Source organism: Lactuca serriola, chromosome 7 (assembly GCF_051521515.1).
Source record: "Lactuca serriola cultivar US96UC23 chromosome 7, Lser_US96UC23_V15, whole genome shotgun sequence".
Lineage (NCBI taxonomy): Eukaryota > Viridiplantae > Streptophyta > Magnoliopsida > Asterales > Asteraceae > Lactuca > Lactuca serriola.
Window position 1 is genome coordinate 153,494,171 of NC_136414.1, and position 12,980 is coordinate 153,507,150.

Below are 12,980 nucleotides of genomic sequence, written 5' to 3' on the forward strand. Positions count from 1 at the left end.
AATATTATTTTCGGAACTTGAATTAACTATAAATAAATAAAAAACGTTAAAAAAAATATCCCACTTTTTTTTGAAAAATACGTGAAATATTCTAATTCAATATTACACTGTACATATTCTAAAAAATAATTTAAAATTGCAAAATAAATGGAAAAATCTAAAAATTGTTTTTTAAATATTATTTTCGGAACTTGAATTAACTAAAAAAAATTAAAAAAAATAAAAAAATGCGTCTCACGGTCTCACAAAATTAGACCGTCACACATGAACCTAACCTATATATATATATATATATATATATATATATATATATATATATATATATATATATATATATATATATATATATATATATATATATATATATATATATATATATATATATATATACACACACACACGAACTTTTAGATCTTGGATAATATAAGTTTTGAGTGATATAAGTGTGAGGTATTCCCTATGTAAAAGTAAAAAAGTCAATAAAAGTATAGCTTGTATTTTTGTAGTCTTTGACCGTGATGAGTAGGTGACATTTAAGATGCCAACAAACATTATGATCAATATAATATGGGATGGCCGGTTCTTGGAGACACTACTAATAAAAGTCAATGCATAGAGAAAAAGGGTATCTTTATACTATAAGTTACTTCAATTTATTGATAGTTTTTGGAAGCCTCGGTTTTAATTCATCTTATATTACTTTTAATTATATTTCGGATGACATTTAATTCTTTCTCTTCAAGTAATGTATGGTAAAGGTGACAAAGAGGATGGATGCAGCAACATCCGTTTAATCAACACTTCAACACTTTTCTCCCGTTTCATCATTTAACTAATTTTTTTAGAAGACTTCACATTAAACCCTACTCTTAAACCATATTTGAACCATCAACCTGTTATTGAAATTTCCCCATTAACCTATCTATCCGGATTCACAGAGTACAATATATCTTTATTTGTAATAGGATTAGAATACAAAATTTGTTTACATGGAGTGTTTCCTGTGTTAATTATGTCCCCAAGGTTAATTTAAGATGGGGAACACCCGAACATCACCAAAAAAGTGGCTTTCCATTGTCAATTCTACCATTTATTTCCCTTTTCACCATCCTTGTTGTCATCGCTAATACTAATCGTTTTTTTTTTACTGAATGGTATGTTGCGATGCAAGCTGAGTCACAATTGGTGCCCTCCTATATGCTGGTTAACATTGGTGGAGTATTCCACAAGCTGGATTCTATTTTTACAAAGTGTTGCATGTGCCAAGGGATGCCAAATTTACACTAAAAGCAATATGATGGGGTTGTAAGATACCTTGAGGCTTGAACTGAACGTACTTAACTATTACATTACTGGTTTTAATTTGGAGGTTCATGGTTTCTTTTGACTATAAATAGAGAGACAGGGAGTGTCAATAAGCACCAATTCAATATATAGATAAGATAACAATTGAGTATAACTTTTTACAACATAGCAGTTCAAAATTTTTCGAGTTTCTTCTAGTCTGGGCTGCAATGGCTCAGTCGATGGTTTGTCATGTTATGTTAGTTGTGATATTCATACTGGTGGCTCTTGCTGAGGCACAAACTCCACCAGGAATTAACAACCCTAGCCATGCAACTTGTAAGGACCCGAGTTACAAAGAATGTCATAATTTGGTGCATGTTTGTCCTAAGTTTTGTCCAGATAGCTGCACTGTTAATTGTCAATCGTGCAAACCTGTTTGTGGTGGCGACATTGCACCATCACCACCAGTGTACACACCTCCAACACCAACATTGAAACCCCCAACACCATCGTCACCACCTCCCACCACACCTTCACCACCAACAGCGTCCACACCACCAACCTCTCCTTCTCCACCGATAGAGCCCACACCTCCAACACCAACACCGTCATCATCACCACCTCCACCAACCCCTTCACCACCAACTCCCTCCTCACCACCTCCAACCACCCCTTCTCCACCAACAGAATACACACCTACGACACCAACACCATCCTCACCACCCCACACCACCACCCCTTCATCACCAACAGAGTCCACACCACCAACACCAACAACATCCATACCACCACCCACCACCCCTTCACCACCAATAGAGTCCACACCTCCAACATCAACGCCATCCACACCACCTCCCACCACCCCTTCACCACCGATATCCACAACTCCAACACCAACACCATCCTCACCAACTCCCACATCCCCTTCACCACCACCAGAGTCCACACCTACAACACCAACTTCATCCACACCATCTCCCACCACCCCTTCACCACCGACATCCACAACTCCAACACCAACACCATCCTCACCAGCTCCCACCTACCCTTCACCACCAATAGAGTCCACACCTACAACACCAAGTCCATCCACTCCACCTCCCACCACCCCTTCACCAACAACAGGGTCCACACCTCCAGCACAAACACCATCCACACCACCTCCCACCACCCCTTCACCAACAACAGGGTCCACACCTCCAACACCAACACCATCCTCACACGTGCCTCCTACATGGTCTGCTCCACCTTCTAAAACAAAAAAAGTTAAATGCAAAAACCAAAACTACCCAAATTGCTACGCCTCCGAACATGTCTGCCCTGCTTCTTGTCCTGGTCAATGTGAAGTTGATTGTGTTACTTGCAAGCCAGTTTGCAGTAAGTTATTCATAACTCTCATTTTTCATTTTATTTATAAATACTAAAAAAATCATGTATGTGAAGATTCACATTGACATCAAATTATTGAGGTTTAATTCCATCATTTACAAATGCATGCTTTATGGTTAAATATTAGGTTAACACAACTATCATTTGATCTCTAAGTGCTTCTATATTTGTCTTGTACAGATTGTGATATGCCTGGAGCAGTGTGTCAAGATCCTCGTTTCATTGGTGGTGATGGCATCACTTTCTACTTCCATGGAAAGAAGGATCAAGATTTCTGCCTTGTTGCCGATAACAACCTCCACATCAATGGCCACTTCATTGGCAAGAGAAACAGAAACATGGGGAGAGACTTTACTTGGGTCCAATCTATTGGGATTCTTTTCGACAACCACAAAGTACAACTCAGTGCGCAAAAGACTTCTTCTTGGGATGACACCATTGATCGAATCTCTGTTACATTTGATGGGGAAAACATCTTTCTCCCAAAAACCGAAGGTGCCAAATGGCAATCTTCTACGACATCAATCACTAGGATTGATGACAACAATCATATCATTGTTGAAGTTGAAAACCTCTTCAGGATCACAGCCAAAGTGGTTCCCATAACAAAAGAAGAATCAAGAATCCATAAGTATGATATAACCAGTGACGATTGCTTTGCCCATCTCGATCTGAAGTTCAAGTTCTTCTCCTTGAGTAACGAAGTGGATGGAGTTCTTGGACAAACTTATAGGAATGACTATGTGAGCAAGGTGAAGATGGGGGTATTAATGTCTGTGATGGGAGGAGATAGTAAGTTTGTGAGTACCAATTCATTTGCAACTGATTGTTCTGTTGCTAAATTTAAGGGTAGCCAGGAAGACAGTTCTTCGTTGAACTTGCAGTTGCCAAGCTTGAGTTGCCAAAGCGGTATAGAAGGGCGAGGCGTCGTATGCAAGAGATAGACTTTTCTTGTTCTTGATATTACAATACTTATATATTTACTATGTCGTTTGATGGTGTAATAAAAAATTAATAATAAAATGAAGGAACCTTTTCCAAGATAGCTAGACTTTTCTTGATCTTGTTACTAATTATTACAATACTTATACAACAATTCAATTCCAATTTCCAATACAATATTTTTATACACTCAAAGTATTAATTAAACCTAAGTATCACATACTCATACTACGTACTGATACTGTATACAATAAATTCAATTCCAATTTCCATTTCATTTTACACGTACAATACCACTTTCATATTCCAATTTCATACAATTAAACATAGATTACATCCAAATCCAGTTTCATACAAATAAATACAAATCTAAATACAAAATCAAACAATCATGCCCAACAAATTTCATCATTCATCATAGTAGGCATTTTCAAAGAATTATAAACATGAAATCAAACAAGATATATCAAATTTCACATTTTCATACAACAATATCCAACCAAAAAAAAGAATAGAAAAAAAAACTTACCTTTTTTGTGGCGGTGGGTGGTGTGGTGGCCAGAAGTAGTAAGTCGCTAATGGGTGGAAGTGGGAAGTCGACGTGGTCACTGGAAAACAATCAATATTAAGAAAAAAAAACGGAAAAAAACCCTTACCTGTAACTATGGTGGACGGGCGTCGCAATAGACGTCGTCGCAGGTGGTCAAACCTCCGGTGTCGTCGGCGGTGAAGACGAGTGGCCGGAGGTACTCTGGACGGAAATTCGTCGAGAGAGAGAGAGAGAGAGAGAGAGAGAGAGAGAGAGAGAGAGAGAGAGAGAGAGAGAGAGAGAGAGAGAGAGAGAGAGAGAGAGAGAGAGAGAGAGAGAGAGAGAGAGCTTTTGGTGTGGCGCTGCAACTGAGAGAGGGTCGAACGAAGCAGATAAGTTAAAACCCTATACCGACGACATGTCGTCGATATAGAGTTAAGTCACAAGACGTCGAATAATCTTTTCGTAAATAAAAAATAAAATAAATAAGAATATATTTACCGATGACAAGTCGTCGAAACTGAGTATCACACGGATCACTATCATTCTATACCTACGACTTGTCGTCGAGATAGCCCATGAAAACTGACGTCGTTTCTATTTTCTGTAAAATGAAATATAAATAAATAAAACTACATTTGGCGTAAGCTATACTATATAGTCTACAAAATTTTGAGGAAACCGTGTAAACACTTTTCTTTCCCGCCTAAGGTATACCGACAACTTATTGTTTCTGTAGGCTTTATTGTCTTTGTAGGCCTTATTTTTTGTAGTGACGATTTTCATCCGTAGTTAGTTAAACAATTTTTTTCCTGATTTGACATCTCGTTGTACATTGGTTAATTGTAACACCGTAAATTTCAAAACAATTTTTTGCATCTTATAAAAACATAATTCATTCATTATTTATAAAAGCATCATTGTTTAAAACTCAATTCATAACATATATCAATCCCAAGATCTCATAACATAAAAATCCAGTGTGTGAACTGATCAAGTCGGTGCCTTTCCGCGATCCTCACTAGTACCTAAAACACATAACACGAAACACTGTAAGCACAAAGCTTAGTGAGTTCCCCAAAATACCATATATAACACATATTAGCCACTCGAGGCTATAACTCTGTGGGTCCGTGCACCCAAACTCTGTGAACCCTCAGGTTCTATCTCTGTGAACCTTCCGGTTCTAACTCTGTAAACATGCACATCATAAATCACATAGAATAATGCGGTGCAACAAATAACAAATATACAACATACAAACACTATATCACACAACTCCGATTACCTACTCAAGGTAAAGTATAGTGAGAAGACTCACCTCGGATATCTCAGTAAATCTCTGACTCGGTAAACTCTGGTCTAGCCCCTGCCTAATCACATGAAATAAATACTCTAATTAATACATCCTCTAGGAAGGGTAAAAGACTATCCTACCCTTCCGATGACTCTAAGGTCCAAACATTGACTAACCCTAAAAGTCAACGAAGTCAACGGTCAACCTTGACCAAACTCGCCGAGTGCACAACTGTGACTCGTCGAGTCCACACGTTTTCTTCACTCTCAAAGTCCTCCTTCGACTTACTGAGTCAACCCTCAACTTTGCAAATCATCACAGATCACAATCTGTGAAATTTCCCGACCGAACTCGCCGAGTCCGACTCCTGACTCGGCGAGTACCATCGTGCACTCTGCCCTCTAGATTCCCTCTGACTCACCGAGTCACTTCCCCAACTCAGTGAGTCACCAACTATGTGATTATCGGGAAAACCCTCGTCCTACTCGCCGAGTCGGCTATTGGACTCGGTGAGTTCATGTCATGCTCAAGCTGAACTGACCTCCTGAGGTCAGATCCGCTCCTCTAAACCGTAGATCTAGCTTCCCAAAGCATTATAATCACGTAAAGCTAACATCTAGGTGCTCATGCAAAGGCTCAAAGGCCTTATCTGAGGATATGACCTCTAAAATGAAATCCAAAGCTCATAACCCCCATTAACACTCATAAAGCTCAAGGGAAAAGGGCTTATGGACCTCTTTGGGTCCAGATCTACAGCACCAACACGAGAGGGGACCAATTACTCCATATAACCATCCTCTAAAGGGGCTAAAAAGCCCTAACTCTAAGAATTACACCATAAACTGAAGAAGGGTCGAATGAATACCTCAAAATGAAGTCTCTGAGCCCTGGATTCACTGGAATAGCACCCTCTTCAGCCACCTCTTGTCTTGGTCCTATTCTATTTGCAAAAACACTAGCAATGATTAAGAAATGGCTCCTTTCCTCTCACAGACGCTCTAGCTCACTTAGGGTTTATCACTGGGGTCTGGTAGCCGCAAATGACGACCATAAAGCCCCTTAAATAGTCCCCAAACCCAAGGAATTAGGGTTTCATTAAATAGCGTGGACTCGCCGAGTCCATGGGGCGACTCGCCGAGTCCATCCATCCACCCGGATAATTATTCGCGTCTCTACTCGGCGAGTCTACGCATCAAATCGCCGAGTTCTTCAACAAAACTTGAAATTCAAAAAATAAATATAATACCTGAAACTCCGGATGTTACAAATCTCCCCCACTTGAAACAATCTTCGCCCTCGAAGACTCATTCCTAAAATAGCTCCGGATGCTGCTCACGCATCTCCCGCTCTGGCTCCCAAGTCAACTCGCATCCTCTCCGATGTTGTCATTGAACCTGCACCAGAGGCACCTCCTTGTTCCTCAGAACCTTGATCTTCTGATCCACAATCGCAACTGGTCTCTCCACGTAGTTCAGGCTCGCATCCACCTGAATGTCCTCTAACGGCACTACCGCCGACTCGTCGGCTATACACTTCCTCAATTGAGACACGTGGAAAGCATTATGAATCCGCTCCACCTCCGCAGGTAGCTCCAAGCGATACGCTACACTGCCCACCCTCGTGATCACTCTAAATGGCCCAATATATCGGGGCCCTAGCTTGCCCCTCTTCCTGAATCGAATCACTCCTTTCCAAGGAGATACCTTCAGGATAACATAATCACCGACCTGGAACTCAAGCTCGAATCGTCGCCTATCCGCATAACTCTTCTGGCGACTTTGAGCGGTCAACAATCTCTGCCTGACCTGCTGTATCTGCTTTTTCGTCTGAAGCACAATCTCCGTGCTACCTATCACTCGTTATCCCACCTCTCCCCAACAAATGGGAGTCCGACACCTCCTCCCATACAACAGCTCAAAGGGCGGCATTCCAATGCTCGAATGATGGCTGTTGTTGTAGGAAAACTCCGCTAAGGGCAAATACGTGTCCCAACTTCCGCCAAAATCCAACACACATGCTCGGAGCATGTCCTCGAGCGTCTGAATCGTCCGCTCGCTCTGACAGTCAGTCTGCGGGTGGTATGCGGTACTAAAATGCAGCCTCGTACCCAACTCCTCATGGAATTTCTTCCAAAACCTGGAAGTGAAACGCACATCTCGATCTGACACAATCGAGATCGGCACCCCATGCCGCGATACCACCTCTCTCACATATATCTCTGCTAACTTCTCCGCAGAAGAACTCTCACTAATGGCGAGAAAGTGAGCGCTCTTAGTCAAGTGGTCTACTATCACCCAAATCGCATCAACACCCTCGCCGTTCTCCATAATTTGGTGATAAAATCCATGGATATCTGCTCCCATTTCCGCTCTGGGACCTCCAGTGGCTGCAACTTACCATGCGGTCTATGATGTTCGGCTTTAACCCTACTACAAGTTAGGCACCTCTCAACAAACCACGCTACATCTCTCTTCATACAGGGCCACCAATACACCCTTTTAAGATCCAGAAACATCTTAGTGGCCCCGGGATGGATCGAGAATCTCGATCTATGCGCCTCATCCATCAAGATGGTACGCGTTCCTCCACAAACGGTACCCAAATTCGACCCTGGAAGGTCATAAGCCCTCTGCTATCTGTCACGAACTCTGACACCTATCCGATAACTCGCTCTCTCTTACGGTTCTCCAGTCTCACTGCCTCAGCCTGAGCCCCTCTGATGGTGTCCAACATCGGAGTCATCACCGTCAATCTCATACAAATATCCTGAATCGGGGCGCTCTTTGCCCTACGAATCAGGGCGTCGGCTACCACATTAGCCTTGCCCGGGTGGTACAGGATCTAACAATCATAATCCTTTACTACATCCAACCATCTCCTCTGACACATGTTCAGGTTTGGCTGATCCATCAAATACTTCAAACTCTTGTGGTTCGTGTATATCGTACACCGAACCCCATACAGATAATGGTGCCAAATCTTGAGGGCGAACACCACAGCCCCCAACTCTAGATCGTGGGCGGGATACCTTGCCTCATGGGGCTTCAGCTGCCTTGATGCGTACGCGATCACATGCCCCCTCTGCATCAACACCGCGCCCAACCAAGATATCAACGCGTCACAATACACCACGAAGTCCTCCATTCCCTCTGGAAGAGCCAACACCGGGGCTTCGCACAATCTCTGGCGAAGAGTCTCAAATGAGGCATGCTGCTCTGGGCCCCAGCTGAACACCACACCCTTCCGGGTCAACCTGGTGAGAGGAACAACAATCTTGGAGAAATCCCTGATGAACCTCTGATAATAGCCGGCCAACCCTAGAAAACTCCTGATCTCAGAAGGAGATTTCGGCACCTCCCAACTAATCACCACCTCGATCTTGGCCGGATCGACCAAAATCCCCTTTTGGTTAATGAGGTGACCAAGGAACTGCACCTCCCGTAACCAAAAATCGCACTTGGAGAATTTGGCGTAAAGCCTCTCCGATCTCAACATACTGAGGATTTCTCGCAAATGCTCCTCATGCTGCTCCCTGGATCTCGAATACACCAAAATGTCGTCAATGAACACAATCACTGATCGACCAGCATCGGTCTACATACCCTGTTCATGAGATCCATGAACGCTGCAGGCGCATTGGTGAGCCCGAATGGCATCACCACGAACTTGTAATGCCCATAACGAGTCCTGAATGCGGTCTTCTGGATATCCTCCTCGCGCACCCTCATCTAATGATATCCAGATCTCAGATCAATCTTGGAAAACCAAGACGCTCCCTGCAGCTGATCGAACAAATCGTCGATCCTCGGCAAAGGATAACGGTTCTTGACCGTTAACCTGTTCAGCTCTCGATAACCTATGCACGTTCGGTGCGAACCATCCTTTTTCTTCACAAAAAGGATTGGTGCTCCCCACGGCGAGTTGCTCGGCCGTATAAACCCCTTCTCCAGCAGCTCCTGAAGCTGCGAGGATAACTCCTGCATCTCCGGAGGTGCAAGGTGATAGGGCGCCTTGGCAATAGGTGCTGCCCCTGGAATCAAATCAATGCGAAACTCAACTTGCCTCTTGGGAGGCACACCTGGTAACTCCTCGGTAAAGACATCTGGAAATTCACGCACTATCGGAACCTCCTCAACCATACTTGGTCTCTCTGCACCAACTCTCGTATCCATCAAATACGCTACAAAACCACTACAGCCCTGCTGTAGACTCTGCCTCGCTCTAGCAGCCGAACAAAACGCTGAATCGGGGCGGGTACCCTCGCCGTACACCATAAGAACTCCTCCACTTGGGTCTCGTATAGCCACCAGTTGCCGCTCACAATCGATAACTGCTCCAAATCTGATCAACCTATCCATGCCTACGATGACACAGACGTCCCCCATCGCAATCGGGACCAAATCAATAGGAAACTCTACACCGAAAATCTCGAGTACACATCCTCGAATCACCTCTGTGGCATACACTGCTCTCTCGTCGGCGATGGAGACTCTCAAAGGTCGACTCAACGCCTCTCGACTAATACTGATGTGCTGACTAAAAACCAACAATATAAAAGATCGACTCGCACCCGAGTCAAATAACACTAAAGCAGGTACATAAATCACAAGAAAAGTACCTACGCATATCATAATATAAGCAAAAAATCTCAAACATGAAAATAATTACATGAAAGAATACATACCATCCACGACATCGGGCGCTGCGCGGACCTCTTCCGCGGTCAACTGGAAGGCTCTCCCCCGAGCCTTCAGCGTCTCGGTCTTCACCGGCCGACTATCAGAAGCTCTAACAGCAGCAGGGGCAGACCCCTGAGGAGCTCCCTGTGATGACCCTCGCAGTAGTGACACTCGGCCTTCCGGTGTCCGGTCTGGTTGCAATGAAAACACACTGCAAACCCCTTGGGGCAGTCCTTGGCCATATGCCCCTCCTTGCCACACTTGTAGCAAGATCCATCTCTACAAACTCCATCATGACCCTTGCCGCACTTTCCACAAGTGCGGCCCTTCTGGCTCCTCGCTCTGGAATCAGCAGGCTTGGCCTGCTTGGCTGTCGGCTGGGACTGTGCCGGTCCCCGATCCCTCCCCTGAGACTCCGCCTCCTCCTTAGCATGAGTCTCTAGCTCGATCTCCCTCTTCTGGGCATTTTCCTGAAGCTCGGCAAATGTCCGGTACGAGGAGTTCGCGACGAACTCCCGAATATCTCTCCTTAAAATACTCAAATAACGGCTCATACGTGCCTGCTCAGTAGACACGTGCTCAGGGCAGAACATCGCCCTCTCGTGAAACATCCTAGTAATAACCGTAACAGACTCCGTGCCCTGCTTGAGGATCAAAAAATCATGTGCCAACTGATCCCGTTCCACCGAGGGAACATACTCATCACGAAACATGGCGGTGAACCTCTCCCAGGTCACCGCAGCAAGCTCTGCTGGAGAGTAGTGTGCTGTCGCAAACTTCCACCAGTCCTTCGCCCCTAGGCGAAGCTGGTTCAGCGCAAACCGAACGTTCAAGTTCTCCGGGCACGAGCATGTATAGAAACACCCCTCAATGTCAGATACCCATCTCATCGCTGCAATCGGATCCTGCGTCCCATCAAACTCTGGTGGCTTCGTGTTGCTGAACTCCCTAAACAACAACGAGTCACCCCCTTGCGGCCTACAGCAGCGACGGCTGCGGTGGCCGCTGCAACAGCAGCCTCAGAAAGAGCGGCATAACGCTCGTCAAAAGTCTCAATCAGCATGATCTTAATAGACCCGAACATCTCTGGTATCTCTGCCCTGATGGCCGCAGCCACCTCCTCATGGATGATCCGGCGGATCTCCTCATCACTAGTGTCGCTGCTCTCTGGCGCATGATGTGTCCTCACCATGATCTACCTCTGAAATAGAACATACGATATATTAGAAACTCACTCGAGCATACTCGCACTCTATAACTCATCCCTCCTTGATCCCTGGCATCCCGAAGATTCTTACTTGAACTGTACACCGTCCTGGTGTTTTCAGTAGTACGGGCCCAATACTACCGTCCACACCGCATCGGTATACACCCCAAGTCCTCCACCTAGGATCCCAAGTCCCAAGTACTCTATTATGCATAATCCACTCCTTAACAGATCTCTCATAAGCTCCTCACTGCTACCTACTCACTCTCAAGCATCTCGTAGCAGCACACCTCCCCCTAGGCTAAGGCATCACAAATCAGGCCATTCTAGTCCTAATAGGAATACCTAGGCCACTCTAGCATGAGAATACATCATATCAATTTCTTAAGCATATAACATAAGGGTATTTTGGGAAATCACCGTTCGGGCGCTGACTGATCGTACACACGACTCTGCTCTGCGTTTTCCAAAAATCTTTTACTCTTTTTAGAAAACTTGGTTCTCTTTTGAAAATATTTCTCAAATCCTCAGTTTGAGTTCAAATACGCCCGAAGGTGTACTCGAATCCCTCAAACCAAGGCTCTGATACCAACTTGTAACACCGTAAATTTCAAAACAATTTTTCGCATCTTATAAAAACATAATTCATTCATTATTTATAAAAGCATCATTGTTTAAAACTCAATTCATAACATATATCAATCCCAAGATCTCATAACATAAAAATCCCGTGTGTGTACTGATCAAGTCGGCGCCTTTCCGTGATCCTCACTAGTACCTGAAACACATAACACGAAACACTGTAAGCACTAAGCTTAGTGAGTTCCCCAAAATACCATATATAACACATATTAGCCACTCGAGGCTATAACTCTTTGGGTCCGTGCACCTAAACTCTGTGAACCCTCAGGTTCTATCTCTGTGAACCTTCCGGTTCTAACTCTGTAAACATGCACATCATAAATCACATAGAATAATGCGGTGCAACAAATAACAAATATACAACATACAAACACTATATCACACAACTCCGATTACCTACTCAAGGTAAAGTATAGTGAGAAGACTCACCTCGGATATCTCAGTAAATCTCTGACTCGGTAAACTCTGGTCTAGCCCCTGCCTAATCACATGAAATAAATACTCTAATTAATACAACCCTCAGGGCTAGGCTAATATCTCTCTCTATACATCCTCCAAGACGGGTAGAAGACTATCCTACCCTTCTGATGACTCTAAGGTCCAAACATTGAACAACCCTAAAAGTCAACGAAGTCAATGGTCAACCTTAACCAAACTCGCTGAGTGCACAACTATGACTTGGCGAGTCCACACGTTTTCTTCACTCTCCTAGTCCCCCTTCGACTTACTGAGTCAACCCTCAACTCTGCAAATCATCACAGATCAAAATTTGCGAAATGTACCGACCCAACTAGTCGAGTCCGGCTCATGACTCGGCGAGTACCATCGTGCACTCTGCCCTGTAGATTCCCTCTGACTCACCGAGTCGCTTCACCAACTCAGTGAGTCACCAACTGTGTGATTATCAGGAAAACCCTCGCCCTACTCACAGAGCCGGCTATTGGACTCCGCGAGTTCATGCCATGCTCTAGCTGAATTGACCTCCTGAGGTCAGATCCGTTCCTCTAA

The 12,980-nt window shown here is 44.1% G+C and overlaps 1 protein-coding gene across 1 annotated transcript; it reads left to right on the plus strand.

Moving 5' to 3' along the window:
* The first annotated feature begins 1,436 nt into the window (after nucleotides 1–1,436).
* LOC145063495 (uncharacterized) lies at nucleotides 1,437–3,717 on the plus strand. The gene is made up of 2 exons (XM_079011087.1): nucleotides 1,437–2,664; nucleotides 2,857–3,717. The coding sequence occupies exons 1-2, from the start codon at nucleotides 1,515–1,517 to the stop codon at nucleotides 3,618–3,620; spliced, it is 1,914 nt and encodes a 637-aa protein (XP_078867213.1). The 5' UTR covers nucleotides 1,437–1,514; the 3' UTR covers nucleotides 3,621–3,717.
* Nucleotides 3,718–12,980: the final 9,263 nt, after the last annotated feature.